Here is a 19,368-nt window from a genome sequence, read left to right as displayed (position 1 = left end):
CACCTGCTCACAACATCTCATCACAGTGGGAGCCTCCTGCTTAGCCAAGCTGGCGAGGCTACCTGAATTATAAAACTGTGCTTACCTAGCCTTGCTTTCAGATACAGATACAGACGCAGCAGTTAATTGAAGCCTCACTGGGAGGCAACAAGTCACTTGTCGCTTGTAGGTCAGTTTAAGGCTGTTTGCACTGCTGCAATGGGCGTGTATTTTGGCGTAGATGGTTACCATGCTAGCAAGCTACCTATTAACCCTTTGAACTTTAGCTAATTATATCAGACAGACACATGCCCTGATCTCTTTTACTCCAGAAGACATACGACTGCTCAAAAATATAATCATTTTAAATGAAAAAGGACGCAGAATTGTTATATCTTCCTGGAATTTTTGAGTGTATAGACTTTAAATATATTCACACCTAAGATATATTTTCAAAAATTGTTAGACTTGTTAGTGTTGAAAAAGTATAAGAATATTGATGATAATAGTTACATTAAATTACATGGCTTATTAATTATTACTTTGATAAAATACGTACATGGAGAAACAGCATCAGGCGGAGTTATTTATTTTTCTTGATAATCAATAATCACACCTCTAGGATTAACTGTAGATTAAAAACCTGACACACAGAGCAGCCTAAGCCTTTCAGTATTTTAATCATCAGGACACACAAAGAAAATTATATATACTATACAAAATAAATAAAACAATTAGTTTAGTGCGAAACAACTACTTAGCCAAAATGTTCAAGTAAAATAAAATCTATATAAAGTAGTGCGCACACCATACCTAGCTTTAGTTTGAGTAAAGCAGGTAGTTTCACACTTATTTTCTGTGGACACTTTTGAGTCTTTATTTACTGATATTATTTGGTTTGAAACATCATATAAATATGTTTGAAGCACTAAAGGTAAATAATATTGGTTGGGGAAGGAGATTTTTCACTTTTTTAGGTGTTTTTTTCTCAATGGGTGTCTTGTAGATTTAGCTTTACCGCACTGGGATGTGATCACTATTTTTAGAAAGAGTAAGTTTAAGCTCCGCCCTTTTCTAAACATATATGGATTATGTTTATGTGTGAAGGGATTCTTGAGTAATTACGCTGAGAACACAAGGTGAGATTTTGGACTGAAAATCTGTATGTTGGGTTTTAAGGGTTAAGATATCCACTAGTTTCTTTCCAAGCTTTATTTTTCTCCAAATTGATCCTGTATTTGTGCAAAAATCACACTGGTAGGGAACAAGTCACTTGGGTTGCCCCAAATTTGTAATTTCTGGGTCTGTTTGAGGCTTTTGAGGCTGTTCGAGGCCGTTTATACTGTCGCGATGGGCGTATATATATATATATATATATATATATATATATCGACGTATCTGGTTAGCATGCTTGTGAGCTACCTTGGATATCAAGATATCCACTACTTTACTTCCAATCTTTTCCAGTTAATTACCCAGTGTGCTGTGTGTGGCACTGTGTTTTAAACACAGCGTAATTATGGCTTCAATGGCTTCGGAAAGCATTTGAGCATTTTAGATGTAATCCACTCTTTAATCTAGGCCTCCTCCTTAATGTAACGTAAGGCCATGATGATGACTTTATATGTATATATATGTGTGTGTGGCTCGGCCTGAGCCTAGCCTAGCCTATCCAAGCATGCAGCTTAGCCGGTCTATCCCAATTCTCCCTTCAGTAGCTTATTCGTGTTGGCTAACATCCCACCCGAGGATTTGCCTCGGCGAAGAACAATTCTGTGGCAGGGAGGGATCGAGGGAGTGAGGCATTATCTGTAATAAATATTCAGTTCTACCTCACTGATTTGGTGGCAAGCCCGACACAATATGGGTCAGGATACAGTATTCTATGCTAGTCCTTCTTAGTGTTCCTCATTCACGGAGAGCTATTGTGCCGCCGTGGTGCTGGGAGGAGACGATCCCTCCGGTTTCCCCCTCCATTCAGCTCCATACTAATGAGGACAATCCTGTTAGGGCTCATCATAGAACAAGAGGCGAGGGAAAGGTCTTAATCTAGCTAGCTCCCCAGCCTCTCAGATCCAGCCCTGCCATGGAGCTCTCATGACTTAGCAAAACCTCTGAAAGACTAGTAACTGGCTCTAGTCAAAAAAGAGGAGGCGACAAAAAGACAAATTGAAAGATGGAAAAGAGTTTGGGAAGCACCATTAGTCCATCTTCATTTATTTCAAGAGACAAGCACAAATAAGATATTATAAGTGTACATAAGTTCCCCCCAAAGTATGAGTTGACTTGCACAAGTAATACGTGACTTTGGCAGATTGCTATTTTAACAGCGCAGTGCTTTTGGGCTTCTCAGCAGAGGAAACTGATCTGATTGTTCAAACTGTGAGCAGCAGCTGAACAATCACACACAAATACGATCTTATAAGTGTAAGTACGTACCAGCACAGTATGAATGTGTTCCCTTTAAGAGCAAGCTGTGCTCTGACTTTGGCGTATTGCTATTTTAACAGCGCTGAAGCAGAGGAAACTGATCTGCTTGTTCACGCTGTGAAGGTGGACAAGAAGCCCATTTACAGGAACAGCAAATACAGCTCTCATGACTTAGCAAAAACTCTGAGAGACTACTAACTGGCTATAGCTAAAAAAGAGGAGGCGACAAAAAAAAATAGCTGCAAGACAAATTGAAAGACAGAAAAGGAAAGAGTCTAACAAGTTTGGGAAGCACCATTGGTCCATTATCATTTATTTCAAGAGACACAAATAAGATCTTATAAGTGTACGTAAGATCCTCTATAAGACATTACAGTGAGACACACTACAATTTACTTTACGTTTAAAAAGCATATGAAAACTCACTTTACTTTAAGCCAGTTATAACTGTATATAAGGCTTTATAATGTGTTACACACTTATATAAAAGTTAATTTGAGAACATAAATAACCTTATGATACTTAAGTTATTATACAGCCTTATTACAGTCATTATACGGTATTATGCATGTCATATAATGCTTTATGAAAGCATTTATAATGCATTATGAATACAGGGTTCATAGGAAGTGTTGCCGTTAGTTGAATGGCAGTTAAGCATCAATGAAGCCATCAAATGGACCATCCAACAGTGCTACCAGAACTACTACAGAACAGAAGCTATGGTAACACTTTCTATGAATGTCATCTCTATAAGACTCTATAAACATACCCATAACACATTATAATGCATTCATAAGGCATTATAAGCATGGCTATACATATTTATACAAATTTATAATTTATCATAGCCATGTTTATTATGCATCATGAGCTGTGATTATAATGCATTAATAGCTGTTTATAGCTGTTTTTAGTTTATAACATGTTATACGTCAATATCAAGAAACTCAGTCCCTGCTTGCAGAATGATTTATCATGACTAAAAAAGCTTCCAACTTATACACACACTCTCAATAATCCTATAAATATATTTTTAACCACTCATAAATTATTCTTGTCTTGAATATAATATTAATTATAGTGATTTATAGTGTATTATAACAGGTCTTTGTGCGCTCTAAGTAAAGTGCCAGACCTTTATTGTGGAACTAGATTAATAACGATAGATATAGATACTATTTATTATAACCTATATATTATAAGCACAGCTTATAATGTATTATGATCACAAGTCATGATGCTTAACAAACATGGCTATAATGGGTTATGCATTTTCATAAATATTTATAGTCATGTTTATAATGCCTTACGAATGCATTATAATATGTTATGAATGAGTGGTTATAGAGTCTAATAGAGATGACATTCATAGAAAGTGTTACCGAAGTTATAAGAAGTTATAAGTGTGTAAATACCAAGTAAATACCAGCACAGTATGACTTTACTTGTACAAGTGACGCATGGCTAAACGTTTGCTAAACGTCAGGGACAGAAGCCACGGCCAAACTGCAGCCAGGTGTCAGAGCAGATGTTGCGCGCTCCAGGTTACACGCTAACATGCATGCAGTGAAGATTACACAGCGTTCTCCTGACCTGGACCCTCCCCCGCCTGAATAACGATGATGGACAGCTTCGGTCCACGCCAACGCAACCCCGTCCAATCGTCTCAGCCGGTGGTCTCCTCAAACATCTTGCGTCTCGTTTCCGCTGCATCTTCTGCCGCTGCTCGAGTCGGAGCCCCAGATTATACACAGGTTGTTAGGTGTTTAAACATGGTGGAAGATTAAGCCGCGGCTTTGCCCTCTCCAGCCGGCTCCTCCTGGCAGCCGGTCTAAATCCTCGCTTTAATTGCATTGTCTTGATCAGAGAGCAGGGCAGGGCTGCATCTGCCGCTCTGTGATCTAATTGGCCCTCCTTGTCAGGTGGGGGTCTCCTGTGATGTGATTAGAGCAGAGGCAGGGGCCGTAGTGAAGCGGTGATTAATGTGATCACACTCATTCGCACGAGTACACATCCACATGGCTGCACGATCGCGCAATTGATCCACTACAGAAAACCCCGTTCTAGAGAGGCCCTGCGGCCCGATAGACATGATCACTGTTTAACACCTGCAGCCATTTAATTCTGATTCCCCTGATTAACAGCTCACTAGTGTCAAAGAGCAATTTAGACGATGTGCAATACTTTATATACTTATATACAGCTCTGGAAAAAAATAAGGGAGCTCCTTAAAACGATGAGATTCTTTGATTTTACCAAATTAAAAACATCTGGAATATAATCAAGAGGAAGACAAATAATCATAAGCCATCAAACCAAACAAAGCTGAAGTGCTTTTTAATCTTGGCACCAGGAGTAAAGCAGCATAAAGTTATCCAAAAGCAGTGTGTAAGACTGGTGGAGGAGAACATGATGCCAAGATGCATGAAAACTGAAAATTTACCTGAACACACTTCATTTTTTAAAAGGCATTAAAATAGACTGTTTTCAGGGTGTAAGATAGCAATGAGCATTGAGATGCGCCTTGCACAGGGTGCAAGATAGTGTAGTTGAAGTTTCCTTTAAGAGCCAGGTGATCTCTGACTTTGGTGGATTTCTATTTTAACGGCGCAGTGCTTCTGCACTTCTCAACAGAAGAAACTTACCTGCTTGTTCACGCTGTGAATGTGTGCCAGCAATGTCATTTTATTTGCCAAGATAGCAATTAATGTCTGACTGTAGATTGTGATGCACTTTGCGCAGGGTGTGAGATAGTTGAAGTTTGTCTCAAGAGGGACAGTAGTAATGTATGTTACTGGTTTCCCAACCAACTTCTGGAGTACACTTGTCTGTTTTGTATTTACTCCTTTCCTGGCTCTACACACCTCTAACTTTGATGCAAGACATATATATATATATATATATATATATATATATATATATATATATATATATATATATATATATATGTGTGTGTGTGTGTGTGTAAATATGGTTACTGCTTAGATATGCAATATGCTGAATGCTGTATATATTTTTATTTGGATGAGTTTTTATTTGATTTGTGTTTGAATCGAAGCATGCTCTTTTTTTAATTTGTGCTCCTGCATGGCATTGTCCTTTTATTACCAAGAGAGCATGATTATCGCATGCATGGAAACAGCGCATGGCGCACGATCAGCGTTTGGACAAAAACGTGAAAGCTTGCCGTCTTGCGCGTCCGTACGTCCCCGTACCGTCTTTTTGTCTTGCTCCTTGGCCGCATGCGACTGACGGGCTGCCCGTTTTAGTGTCTTTTGGCCTGTGGTTGGTTGATTTTGACTCCGGCTGGCTGTCGTGATTGGCTCCCAGGTCGCCGAGAGGAGAGAGAAAATAAAGAAAAGATCACGCCAGGCCAAACGTGTTGCTGTTTTGCCTTTGCAGGACGAGGGCGCTCAGCCCCTGAATCTGTCAGCCAAGCCTAAGACATCCGAGAGCAAGTCACCCACCTCCCCCGCTTCCCCACAGGTCCCCGCCATGAAGCTGGGCCCCGGATCCCTGAAGCACAGCGCCCCCTCCAGCATCGGAGGACCAGCACCCAGAGTCAGCTCCATAGGTATTTATACCTTCCTGTTTTTTGCACTAATTACACATTTATCAATTAGTAATTGTTGGTACCAATTAGTGGGCACACCTAACATAGTTGTGTACTTTAAAGCCACATAATCATTGGCAATAAGATCTCCTTGTGTACCAGCAGTGTTTTATGCCAAATAGTCCAGGGACAACGGATGAAAAATAGCCTTTAGGCTAATTCTGGTGCTTTTACAGTAATGTTAATTAATGTACACTGTCCTTGTTAAATAAATTATTGAAATAAAATAAAAAAAATAGTAAATATAGTTGCACTGTGAAAATGAAAAAGTTAAGTTTTAAAGCTAGAAATCTTTAGTTCAGATTAATCAATTTTAAAATCATATGCATAAAAACTTCAAATATTAAGTCTTACCAACTTAAAAAAAATCACTTTATATATTTACTTGGCCTAATTTAAGTTCTATGAGATGTTTATTATGAGTTTTGCTGACTATCCTTAAGAATATACATGTTTTACATGAATCAAACTAATGTAGTGTATACTTATTATATAATAATAATACTTATCATTGTCGTTTTTGTAGATTAATGAAGTATGCAATAAAGGAATATCAACATGTATTTTACACTTAAATATTAAACATTTTTTAAGTTTTAACATTTTGGATGATTGGATGAATGTGGATAGAGCACTGCAGAAACCTGAGAAGTGCTGTCTTAGAAGCACTAATAATACTGCATTTCTTAATGTTTATTTCAGCCCAATCTGGAGTAAAAAAAAAGGCTGCTTTATGTAGGTTTATGTTTAACCAATTGTGCTCTCTCGGGGCTCCGGCAGCTGATGGCAAGCTGCATGACCGGGATTCGAACCAGCGATCTCTTTTAACGATCAAAGTGGCAGCGCTTTAGAACGATGAACCACTCTGAGCCACCTTAGTTAGACCAACTTTTAACAAGAAACTTAAATTAAATTGAATGATTAAATAAAGTTAATTGAGGCGATTATACATAGCGTTATATAGTTTATAGACTTAAAATTTGATGAATTAGAACAATTTTAAATTCTTTAAAAGTGTTTTTTACAGAGGTCGGAAGCTATACCTGTCACAATAATAAATAATAATGAACCTTCGTGTTTCAGCCTCACCCATTCCCTTCAGTCACTCGTTCTCTTCATCACAAAATAAAGGATAAAGAGAGAGTGCAAGAGCACGAGAGCGCGAGAGCGTTCATGTTCTGTGATCATGTTTTTTCCCCCTCCTGCCACAGGCACTTTAAGCACTTGTAAGAGTCTGTAATTGATGTTACATTTTTAGGTCCGTAGGGTTTAATTTTGCCTGAAGGACATATTGTCAACATTTATTAGAGTTTAAACGCGAGAGGGGGAAGCTTGTTAGGTATCTGCGTGATGTAGAAAGGAGAGCGAGAGTGGCAGAGAGAAAGAGAGAGAGAGAGAGAGAGAGAGAGAGATTGAAGAGAGAGCGCAGCATTTATTCTGTTGTATTTTGAGAAGCTGAATAGAGACACACAAGGAGCTTTCATGACAGGCATCCTGTACAGGCTATGAGATTAGTCAAGCCTCTTATACAACTCTGTTACCACGCACAGCACAAACAACCTGCATTAATGCCACAATAACACAATATACCCCCCCCCCCCCACATCCCTCCCCACTCCACTCCTCACCATCTCAGACTTCTTCCCCTGTAATCGCAGTGTTTTTCAACAAATCCCGGGATTTAATAGCAGATTAGTGGATTTGTGGCCCAGATGTTTTTTGTTCTGAAAAATGGATTAGAGGGTAAAGTTTTTTCGCCGCAATCCTCTGGAAACATGTTGAGGCAAGCCGGTGGTTTAGCTCACAATTAGAGCGGGCCTTCTGCCCCGTGATTTTTCCATCTGCTGCACGTCTTTGGGAGGTCAAGATTCAAAAGATTCAAAAGATTCAGAAGATTCAAAAAATTCAAAAGATTCAAAAGATTCAAGAGATTCAAAAGATTCAAGAGATTCAAGAGATTCAAGAGATTCAAAAGATTCAAAAGATTCAAGAGATTCAGAAGATTCAAAAGATTCAAGAGATTCAAAAGATTCAAAAGATTCAAAAGATTCAAGAGATTCAAGAGATTCAGGAGATTCAAAAGATTCAAGAGATTCAAAAGATTCAGAAGATTCAGGAGATTCAAGAGATTCAGTTCAAATTATGTAGTGGCCTAAACTAAAAATCGATAAAAATAGAGAGATAAGTGTTGTTTATAGGACAGCAATGATATAGTTATATATATATCAGGGGTCACTAATAGGTGGACCGTGGTCCGGGTCCGGACCCAGACGCTGTCCAATGTGAACCCAAACCCATGAACTACAGAGAAGGATTTAATTCTGACTGTGTTCATTTAAAGCAGTTGAACTTTTCTTGTCTTTACGGTTTACGTGTTTGGCAGTGCAGTAAAAACCTACAGGTCTCCTCTGCCAATCAGATCTGTGCAGACCGCTGCCCCAGCCAGTGAATTGGGACGCGGCCGGGGAAAAAACACCACACACTAATTAATGGTGCCTGCTGCCTTCTCTTTGGATGTATAGACTGTAGGTGTTATAGAATAGTTATATATAATAACTGCCTACATGCATACATACTGTAAAAACAGTTGCAAGAAAAAGTGAACCCTATGAACCCTATGTGGGATTATACTTGGATTTCTGCATAAATTGGTCATTAAACGTGTTCTGATCTTCACAACAATAAGTCACAACAATAGACAAACACAGTCTGCTTAAAAAACTAATACCACACAAATATATATATATATATATATATATGCTTGCATGTTTTTTTTATTGAACACAACATGTTAACTGGGATATCCGGTGTGAATTGATCGCTTTCTTCAAGTCAAGATCACGTCACAGCATTTTAATTGGGTTGAAGCCGTTGGGTTGTTAATTTAGTTCTATGTTTTGGGTCGTTGTCCTGTTGCATCACCCATCCTCTGTTGAGCTTCAGTTCAGTTGGTGGACAGATGGTTTTAAGTTTTCCTGCAAAATGTTAACCTGGTTAACATGCAAATTCTTTTATACTTTGATGAAAAAATTATCAATTCGTCCAGACCGTGAGGCAACAAAGCAGCTCCAAACCCAAACCATGATGCCCCCTCCACCATGTTTCACAGGTGGAATGAGGGTTTTGATGATAGTGTGCCATGCCTTTTTTTTTTCTTTTTTTTGTGTTCTTTCCAAACAACTCAGTGTCGGTTTACAAAAATGAATAGTTTTATACTGAGTTAAACAAAATCATGCAAACATATCAATTTTTTGTGGTATAGGTTTTTTAAGCAAACGGTGTTTGTCTATTGTTGTGACTTTTTAATGACCCAAATGGGTTCACATCGTTTTTCTCGCAATTGTACGTCCTCATGCACGTGTCTGTCTGCGTCCACTGTCTCCAGTCGTCCTCTTCATGTCTTTCTCCATCCTTGCGCTCTGTCTCTCCTCTAAATGACCCAGCGGAGAGAGAGAGACGGCCATCCTGGGACTTTCTCCCAGAGTTCCCAGCACTTTGTGCCAACCTCGATCCCGTCCTGCCATGTCACTGTCACCATCCAAACAGCAGCTGAGGATCCTGTCAGCAGCTGTGTCCTCTGTACCCATCACCCCCACCGTCCCGCTCCGTTCCCCCGTCTGTAGTGGGTACAGGACGGAGGCCTGCGGAGGAAATGTCCTACATAGGTCACCGTTACGAGACGGGAGCCCATTTGGTGCGATAGTGAAGTCTGGGAATAGATTGGGAGCTCAGGTTGCTGGGCTGGCTGATTCCTCTCGGTTATGTGGGTCACCGTCTTTCACTTTTACATCTTCTGTAAATATTTTATATAAGGTTACAATCCTGATTTAACATAATGTACCAATCAAACGTTGTTTTTAAATATTATACATTATAGATTCATACTAAAGTCATCCAAACTATGAAGAAAAATGTATGTATTATGTATAATTATTAAATAGATTCACAGTCACATCTCTTGCTTTTTCCTCAGTCAGTTTTATGAGGTATTTCACCAGGAATTTCACCAGGCTTTCAGTTAACAGCTGTGCTGAACTCGTCAAGAGTTAATTACTTGAAATTCTTGTCTCTTAATAAAGTGTTTGAGAGCATCAGTTAAAGTAAAGTAGTGAAGAGGTAGAGTTACAGGTATACAGTGAATAGTGAATATTTGAGTAATGTTCGAATCCAGATTATGAGAAGCAAGGAATACTCAACTAAGTAAAGGAAAAAATACTATTTAGAGAAAAATTAAGATCAGTCAATCTGAAAAAAATTGAGAAAGAAGGCATCGTCAAGTGATGTCGCAAAAAAGACCATCAAAGGAGTAAAAAGATGATAAAACTGGCCCTCATCAGGATTTTTATTAATCAATTTTAAACAGTAATATTTTATTTATTACAACAAGCCTTTTTTACTCCAGATTGGGCTGAAATAAACCTTAATAAATGCATCTTAATATTATTTTACTTCATACTTCATATTATTCTACAAAAACTACAATAATCAGTATTATGAAGGGCTCCGAGTGGTTCAGTGGTCTAAAGCGCTGCCACCATGATCGGGAGATCGCTGGTTCGAATCCAGGTTATGTAGCTTGCCATCAGCTGCCAGAGCCCCTGAAAGAGCACAGTTGGTCTTACTCTCTCTCTCTGGGTGAGTACAGTGGGTAAATGGTGCTCTTTTACCCTCTGATCACTCCTAGGGTGATGTGGATCAGCACAAGGCTGCGTCTGTGAGCTGCAGTATCAGAACCGAGTCACTCAAAATGAAATAAATTGAAAAAATAAATAGATAAATCTTATTTTTGGCGTTTCTCTGTCATCGCACCATTACTGTCAGGTAGTCTGCGTTGAATGAATCCGAACGCTACTTTAGCAGCTTTCCTACATATAACTTTTTTTTTTTTTCCAGAAGAGTTCACTCCTCTGCCGTTTCAAATGGGAGAGCTTAATCCAACCAGCTCAGCATTAGAGGAGGGATTAGGGCAGATAAAGAGCCATTATCAGACGCAGGTCTTTGTTAGATCTAACCCGGCGAGATGGAGAGTCAGATAGTCCCTCCCCAGACACACACTGGCGCTAAGCCACGAGAAATAATACGAATAATAGCCGTGAAAAAAAAAAAGGGCTGATATGCATCAGGGCAGATGTTCTGGGATGAGCAAATTAGCAATCTTTCCCCCTTTAATAAAACATAATCTCTGCTTTTCTCTCTCTTTATCTCTCGCTCCCTCTCTATCTCTCTCTCTTTAAAGAACAACATGAGCTTTCCGGTGCTAAACCCAGATTGAGAGGGAATCACATGTATCCGTGAGCTTTATAAAACCTCTGAATCCCTTTTTACACGAGAAGTGACAAACTAAATGGAGGGCAAGAGGAGCTTTTAATGGAATCTCTGAATGTGAGGGCACAGATTTGTGAAAGTGTAGCGTAGCGTGGTGTTTAACCACCACTTCCGTGGCCTCATGTGTGTGTGTATATGTGTTTGTAAGTGTGTGTGCGTCCACCAGAGGGATGTGATGACATTTACTGTTGTAAATCAGTAGCAGATTTCCTATTCACCCTCTCACTGATGATCATATTATATTAGGTGTGTGCACGTTATGCAACACTAATGCTGACGTCTATCCAGATTTTCACCATTAATTTTCATAAACATATCAAAAATGCTTTAAAAAAAGCTAAATTTATATTATATAACTGCATACTTGCACATTCAGCATGACTGACATCATTCATCTTCTCCATATGCAAAGCAACTGGTGTTCATTTTACAGTTCGTTTTACACTGCAAAAAATCCATTGGCAAAAACTAGACAAAATATATGCAAATTAAGACAAATATATTTATATTAAGCAAACAAAAACTGCCAATGGGGTATACAAAATAATTTCTTAGTAAGATTTCTTACAAAAAGCAATGGCAAAGTCTCAAAATGAGTGAAGTAACACGAAACTAAATCAAGCAAAAAAAATCACTGTTTTGGACACAAGAATCAGAATCACTTGATTGCTGCTTGATTGTGTTTATTTTTAGTTCAAATTACTTCAAATAAGGTACAAATTCTAAGTAAGAATGATTAAGATAATTATCCCTAAACTAAGCAAAATAATCTAACACTTACACAATGCTTGGTAAGATAAAAAAAAGTCTTATCAGAGAAGAAAATAAGATTTATTGCCTTAAATTTAGAAATTTTCACTTGATAAGATTTAGTTTTTTTGCAGTGTATTATATTATTTGATCATATAATCATATTATCTATCTATATGTGTATCTAAAAAGAGCATAGTGAGAAGGGGCTACAGTTTTAAATAAATAAATAAATTAATTAAGAGTTTTTTAGAAATATTTTTAATACCCAATTAAAAACTACCTGTGGATTTGATAAGATAAAATAAATGTTTACCCAGTGTAATGTTTTACGCATGAATTAGGTCAGATTACATCCTCTGTAAAAAAAAAAAAAAAAAAAAAAAAAAAACGTTAAGGTGTCAAAATCAGTGTTTTTTTTTTTATTTTGTTTACTTTCATTATTTTCAATTGTTCTAAACTATGAAAAAAAACGAAAATGAAAATGAAAAAAAAAACATATGGAATTATTTAGTTTATATATATAAACACTTTTACACATTTATTTTGCTGCTGATATAGATATATAGGTTCCTTCTGTGAGTGAAAAGAAAATTAACACCTTTCATGTGTAAATTGAAAATGGCTGTAAAACGCTGTTTCCCTTCATTACCACAGAGTATTTTCAGTGCTATGAGAGAGTGCAGTGTTTTACATATATATATATACATACATTAAGCATTTTTTTCTCAGTAGGATTTTATAAAATAAGCAATCAGAATGTCTCAAAATGAGTGAAGAAAGACTTAAGCCGAGCAAAAACTTAGAAAAACTTTTAAAAAATCATAAATATCATAAATTTGGAGACAATGATCGTAAAGTTCTCTGAAAATGAGTGAAGACTTATGTAAATCAAGGAATAAAATCACTGATTTAAGCTGAAGTTTGGACACAAGGAGACACAAGAATAAGAATACATTTACTAAGGTGATTTTATTGCTTATTTTAAACTCAGATTACTTTAAATAAGGTGAAAATTATATGCTAAATAATGTCACACTTACACAATGTTTAGCAAGACAAAAAAGGGTTCCTATGAACCCTGTATTCATAATGCATTATAAATGAATTCATAATGCACTATATGACATGCATAATATCTTATTATGAGTGTAATAAGCCTGTATATTAACTCATATGTACATAAGTACATACAGTGACATTTATAACACATTATAAAAACTCACTTCACTTCCAAGTCAAACTTACTGACTTCCAAGTCAGTGATGACGATATATAAGGATTTTGTATGTGTTTCGTACTTAATTTGCTTAATTTGAGAAATCATAGCTGCATATTATAATGCATTATACCAAAATTTACCAAATCTTTCTTTATAAACCCTTTAACTTGTAGTTTATAATGTGTTATGAATGTCACTGTAAGTATGATTTAAGAGTTATTAGCCAGCCTTATTACAGTCATTATAAGGCATTATGCATGTCATATAATGCATTATAAATGCATTCATAAAGCATTAGGAATACAGGGTTCATAGGAAGTGTTACCTAGAAAAAGATTTATTGTCTTGAAATGAGATGATTTTACTTGTTAATATCTGTATTATTTTGCAGTGCATGTACTGTGTACTGTATAGTCCATACCAAGTACAAACAAAATGTATGTTTTTTGGTAACACTTTCTTTTGATTGGTCCTTTTTGTATGTTTAAATGTTTAATAAAGTATTTTAACAGAGTATCAGTAACACATTAACAGTATATTAGTGTAGCAGCAGCAGTGAATACAGTCTGAATACACTGATTTAACTGTTCAGAAGAGAAACAGGAGCTTCATGCAGGTAGATGTAGCCGCTTTTTGCCAATTTCAGCTTCAGATTTTAACGTTGGCCATTTCTACCTGTTTCCTCCTCCAGACCTGTTGTCGTCCATCACCTCGGGAGGCTACCTGAACGACCACGAGGCCGTGACCAAGGCCTTTCAGGAGGCGCGGCAGATGAAGGAGCAGCTGAAGAGGGAGCAGCAGGTTCTGGACGCCAAAGTGGCAGCAGTCAACAGCCTCACCCTCAACAACGGACGCTCTGAAAAGGTTAGTTTTACTGTTTTACAATGTTTTTACAATCACTAACACTCTCTAAATAACTCTAAATACACTTCATCTGTCTATTGAGGACTATACTATATTTACAGCTCTGGAAAAAATGAAGAGAGCACTTCAGTTTCTGAATCGGTTTCTCTGATTTTGCTATTTATAGGTTTATGTTTGAGTAAAGTGAACATTGTTGTTTTATTCTATAAACTACAGACAACATTTCTCCCAAATTACAAATAAAAATATTCTCATTTAGAGCATTTATTTACAGAAAATGAGAAATGACTGAAATAACAAAAAAAAAAGATGCAGAGCTTTCAGACCTCAAATAATGCAAAGACAAAAACAACTCAATATTAACATTAATTAACAAGTTTTAAGAGTTCAGAAACATCACGTTCTCCTCCACCAGTCTTACACACTGCTTTTGGATAACTTTATGTTGCTATCACGCAATATACATTCCGGTGCATACCAAAATTAAGTACCTCATGTTTCAAACTTTAAATACAATTAATCATAATTATTGTCTATTCCTTATTTCCCTTTTCTATGCTGGAGAGCTAAAATAGCTTTTATCAGCTTTTATTATATTTCATTTTTCCATTCCACCTTAAATGCTACAGCCTCTGCCATCTGTTGCACCATTTAAGGTGGAACAGAAAAATTATCTAGCTAGCTACTAGCATCTAACTACTGAGATGAACTACTAGTGAAGAAAATGACCATAAAACATTAAACTACACATGGAACTATGGAGATATAGTGGTTATTGTAATTTTAAACAAGAAAAAATGTTTGAGTTTTTTTGGTCTCTTGTGCTGCACCATGGGATTGAGCCTAAAAACAATAATAAATTTCACTCTGAATTAAGCAACATTACTGAAATATCTCACAAGTTTTTCATATATTGCTCTTTATAAGAAAAGTAATCTAAATCTAATTCTAACTTACTTAAAAAAACTAGACTGCACAAACAGTCTGCCATCATTTTACCCTAATTAGCACAATACATCAAGGTGTGGAGCTCTAGCTAGACCTGTAGCTCCCTTTCACAGCTTTAGCCTAGCGGGCTAAAATAGAGCGTTCATTTTTCAGCCCGTGCAGAAAAAACCTGTTAAATGTGCCAAAAAGGAGGATTTCACTCAACATGAGTTAATTATGTCCATTAGCACATTTCAGGCGTGTGAACAAATCGAGGGAAAACAAGAAAGAGAACTAAATACCAGAAGTAAATCTGGATTAAACAAAACAAAATATACCCAAGTGCTCTGTGAAAAAAACTCACAACCAGTAAAGAGTTCTGAGTGAGCTGGGGGTTAAAAGCACTGTGTTTCAGTGTTTTGGTATTTTAGTGTACTACTGTTTTGGTGTTTTAGTATTTTGGTGTTTCATTGTTTCAGTGTTTTAGTGTTTTAATGTTTTAATGTTTCAGTGTTTAGTATTTTGGTGTTTTAGTGTTTTAGTGTTTTAGTGTTTAAGTATTTTGGTGTTTTAGTGTTTTGGTGTTTCAGCGATTCAGTGTTTTAGTGTTTCAGTATGTTAGTGTTTCAATGTTTTAGTGTTTCGATGTTTTAGTGTTTTGGTGTTTTGGTGTTTTGGTGTTTCGGTGTTTTAGTGTTCCGGTGTTTCGGTGTTTTGGTGTTTTGGTGTTTCAGTGTTTCGGTGTTTTGGTGCTTTGGTGTTTCAGTGTTTCGGTGTTTTAGTGTTTTGGTGTTCCGGTGTTTTGGTGTTTTGATGTTTTGGTGTTTCAGTGTTTCAGTGTTTTGGTGTTCCGGTGTTTTGGTGTTTCGATGTTTTGGTGTTCCGGTGTTTCAGTGTTTCGGTGTTTTGGTGCTTTGGTGTTTCAGTGTTTCGGTGTTTTGGTGTTTTGGTGTTTCAGTGTTTTGGTGTTTTGGTGTTTCAGTGTTTTGGTGTTTCAGTGTTTCGGTGTTTTGGTGCTTTGGTGTTTCAGTGTTTTGGTGTTTTGGTGTTTCAGTGTTTCGGTGTTTCAGTGTTTTGGTGCTTTGGTGTTTCGGTGTTTCGGTGTTCCGGTGTTTTGGTGTTCCGGTGTTTTGGTGTTTTGGTGTTTTGGTGTTTCAGTGTTTCAGTATTTTGGTGTTTTGGTGTTTTGGTGTTGTAGTGTTTCAGTATTTAATATTTCGGTGTTTTACTGTTTCAGTGTTTCAGTGTTTCAGTGTTTCGGTGTTTTGGTGCTTTGGTGTTTCAGTGTTTCGGTGTTCCGGTGTTTTGGTGTTCCGGTGTTTTGGTGTTTTGGTGTTTCGGTGTTTTGGTGTTTTGATGTTTTAGTGTTTAAGTGAGAGGCTAAGTGAACAGTGCACTAACACTAACGGGACAGAGTGACACTAATGCTAAGTGACTGTTGACCCCCACTCAGCCCCCACCCCCCTCACACACACACACACCTCTGCTGCTCACCTAAATTGTGGTGTTTGTTAAACACACTCAGCTGGTCCTCACGGTGAGCGGCCGCGGTGTGGCGAGTGCCTTCACCGTACAGCTGAGCAAACATGATGTGCTGCTCACGCACACACACTCACACACACACACACCTCTGAACAGCGTGTGGTCGTAAACAAGCGAATTACACACACCTAATTGGTGTCGTGCTCTGAGGCTTGATTGTACACATCTATCCTCACGTTCATGAACCTGTTCTTCTGATAAAGACACTTGAATTTATTTCAGAGCTTAGCTCTACAAGCAGCTGGTGGGAGTGTTTTAAAGAATGTGGAAGTGTGTAGTTGTGTGTGGAAGAGTGTGGAGGTGTGTGGAAGCGTGTGGAAGAGTGTGGAAGTGTTTGGTTGTGTGGAAGTGTGTGGAAGCGTGTGGAAGAGTGTGGAGAAGTATGATTGTGTGTTAAAAATGAGTGGAAGTGTGTGGAAAAGGGTAGATGTGTGTGGAAATGTGTGGTAGTGTGTGGAAGGGTGTTAAAAATAAGTGGAAGAGTTTACTAGTAGTGTGTGGTATTGGAAAGACGTGGAGCACTGAGGAATTTCCAGATTTATCCACAAAAAATGCTTATGTTATATATGTTATATATGTTATATATGTTATATATGATATATTATATTTTTGTAGGATTTCTTAAAATATGCTCAATCACAAAATTTCAAAATGAATGAAAAACGTATTTTATATCTTTTGTATTATTTTGAGTTCAAAATAAGTCACTTACAAGGTAAAATTTCTGATTAACAGCACAGACAGAGAGAAATAAAGAAATAGAAAAAGAGAGAAACATTATTTGAATCTGTTATTTTATATTCCGTTTGTAAAACTGGCTTGTTGTGTTTAATTGATGTTCAGTTTAATGTTTATGATTAAGAAGCATCAGATGCAGAGTTTGATGCATCGCTGTTTATGTAGCAGTTTAACCGCAAAAAGTTTTCAGTTTTCCATTTCCTAACCTCCACATTGTTGCGTTCTCCCCCACCTCTCTCGCGCTTCTCCTCTCTCGCTCTCTCTCTCTCTCGCGCGCTCTCCAGGGACAAATCGTCTCTCCATCGCGCATTCATTTAAAGCCCACTCACTAACCCAGAATGAATAATTAAATCTGTACGCCGGTGGAATGGTGTAATGCGTTTCATTACAGCGCCGCGGCTCGCCTGGGTCACCCTCTAATGGCGAGCACCCTCTCCGGGTGTGTGTTTTAAAGATGGCACGCGTTTAGGATGGAGTCTAATCGACTAATTAAGCCCCAGATGCAGCTTCGGGGGGGTGGTGTGTTTGCGAGAGTGTTTGCGAGTGTGTACGAGCGAATGTGTTTGGAGAAAGGCGGGGACGCGGCGTTGAAATGCATTAGGCATGTAGATGCAGAGTTAATCTGCCTTTTATTGGGTGTAATAAATACCCAGGAGGCCGTGCGGTCCCACTCGCGCTCGTCTCTAGAGCGCTCTCGCTCTCTCGCTCTCTCTAATGCATCGACCTCGGGGCCAAAAGAGAGAGCGCGAGAGAGAGGGAGAGAAAGAGAGGATGATAGAATGAGAGGAAGAGAGGATGGGGATATTTTTTTTTAAGGGAAAGTTTGAACTTTTAGCTCTCACTATATAAATTATTACGATTCTGTTGAAATGACATCGAGATCAAGGAAAAATCTAATTTTTGGAAGTTTAGGAGTCTTTAGGAGTTTACTTTTTATTTTTATAGAAAATTAAAATAAAAGGGTTTATTATATGTTTTCTGCCTGTAATGCACAAAAAAGAAGAATATAATACTCTAATAGCTAAAGATAACTAAAATATTTAACTGTTTTAACTTTTTATGTCAAAAAACATTGAAGCACACAGTAAAACAAACTCTAAAATACATAAATGATAATAATACATAAAATGAGAAAGATTTCTTATAAGAAGCAAAGAAGCTTAATCACAACGTCTCTAAATGAGTAAAGTAAGACTTAAATGAAACAAAAACTGATTCTGTATCTTAAATTTGAACACAAGAATCAAAATAACCTGACAAGTGAGTTATTGTGCTTATTTTCCTAAATTAACACAAATATTATAACATCGTCTCAAAATAAGTGAAGAAATACTAAAATCAAATGATTTTATATCTTAAAATGTCTTTTTTCTTTCAAAATATTAACCCAAAATAGAATAATCAACACATATATAGACTTATTTAACTATTTAATTATTTAAAAGAGTGAAGCTTATCCATTGGCTGGTTCGTGCTCTATTTAATCAGTGTTATGCACAACACAACATTAAAAAAGGAGAAAATACATGATTTAAAAAGGTTTGAAATGTTTAAAACAGGAGTTTTAGAGCAAGGAAGCTCCTAAAACCTGCTTTCATCTCATGATGATTAATCTGACTAATAAAAGTGGTTTAGCTCCATAATGTTGCTCAAAAAGCAACGAATGAAAAAAAAAATACTGTTTTAAGTAAATTTACAACAAGGAAAATGGGTGTTGATATGTCTTGTAACATTATATTAAAAACACAAACAAATTAATGCATTAAAAAAGGTAGAGTATGGTATGGAAAGGTGTAATAAAAAAATGGTTTGTTGCCTGAGGGTCAAGAGTGTTAAAAACTTGTGTGAATAATTGTTTATTGCTTATTACGTAACATAAATAATAACAATTCTGATTTTGTGTGTGTTTCTGTGTGTGTTTCTGTGTTTCTGTGTGTGTGTGTGTGTGTGTGTGTGTGTGTGTGTGTGTTTGACC

The 19,368-nt window shown here is 37.2% G+C and overlaps 1 protein-coding gene across 3 annotated transcripts in view; it reads left to right on the top strand.

The window, feature by feature from the left end:
• The window catches only part of sox5 (SRY-box transcription factor 5), a 158,064-nt gene that overhangs the window by 131,590 nt on the left and 7,106 nt on the right, over positions 1 to 19,368 (top strand). For 2 of the 3 annotated variants that reach the window (XM_022671756.2, XM_022671755.2), the window contains exons 10-11: positions 5,815 to 5,986; positions 14,014 to 14,186. In XM_022671756.2, coding sequence (XP_022527477.2) covers positions 5,815 to 5,986; positions 14,014 to 14,186 — 345 coding nt within the window. The remainder of the gene's footprint in view (positions 1 to 5,814; positions 5,987 to 14,013; positions 14,187 to 19,368) is intronic. The other variant, XM_022671758.2, reaches the window with a different exon arrangement.

Source organism: Astyanax mexicanus, chromosome 2 (assembly GCF_023375975.1).
Source record: "Astyanax mexicanus isolate ESR-SI-001 chromosome 2, AstMex3_surface, whole genome shotgun sequence".
Taxonomy (NCBI): domain Eukaryota; kingdom Metazoa; phylum Chordata; class Actinopteri; order Characiformes; family Acestrorhamphidae; genus Astyanax; species Astyanax mexicanus.
The sequence above is the reverse complement of the archived record's forward strand: the minus strand, read 5'-3'. Positions and strand labels throughout refer to the sequence as shown.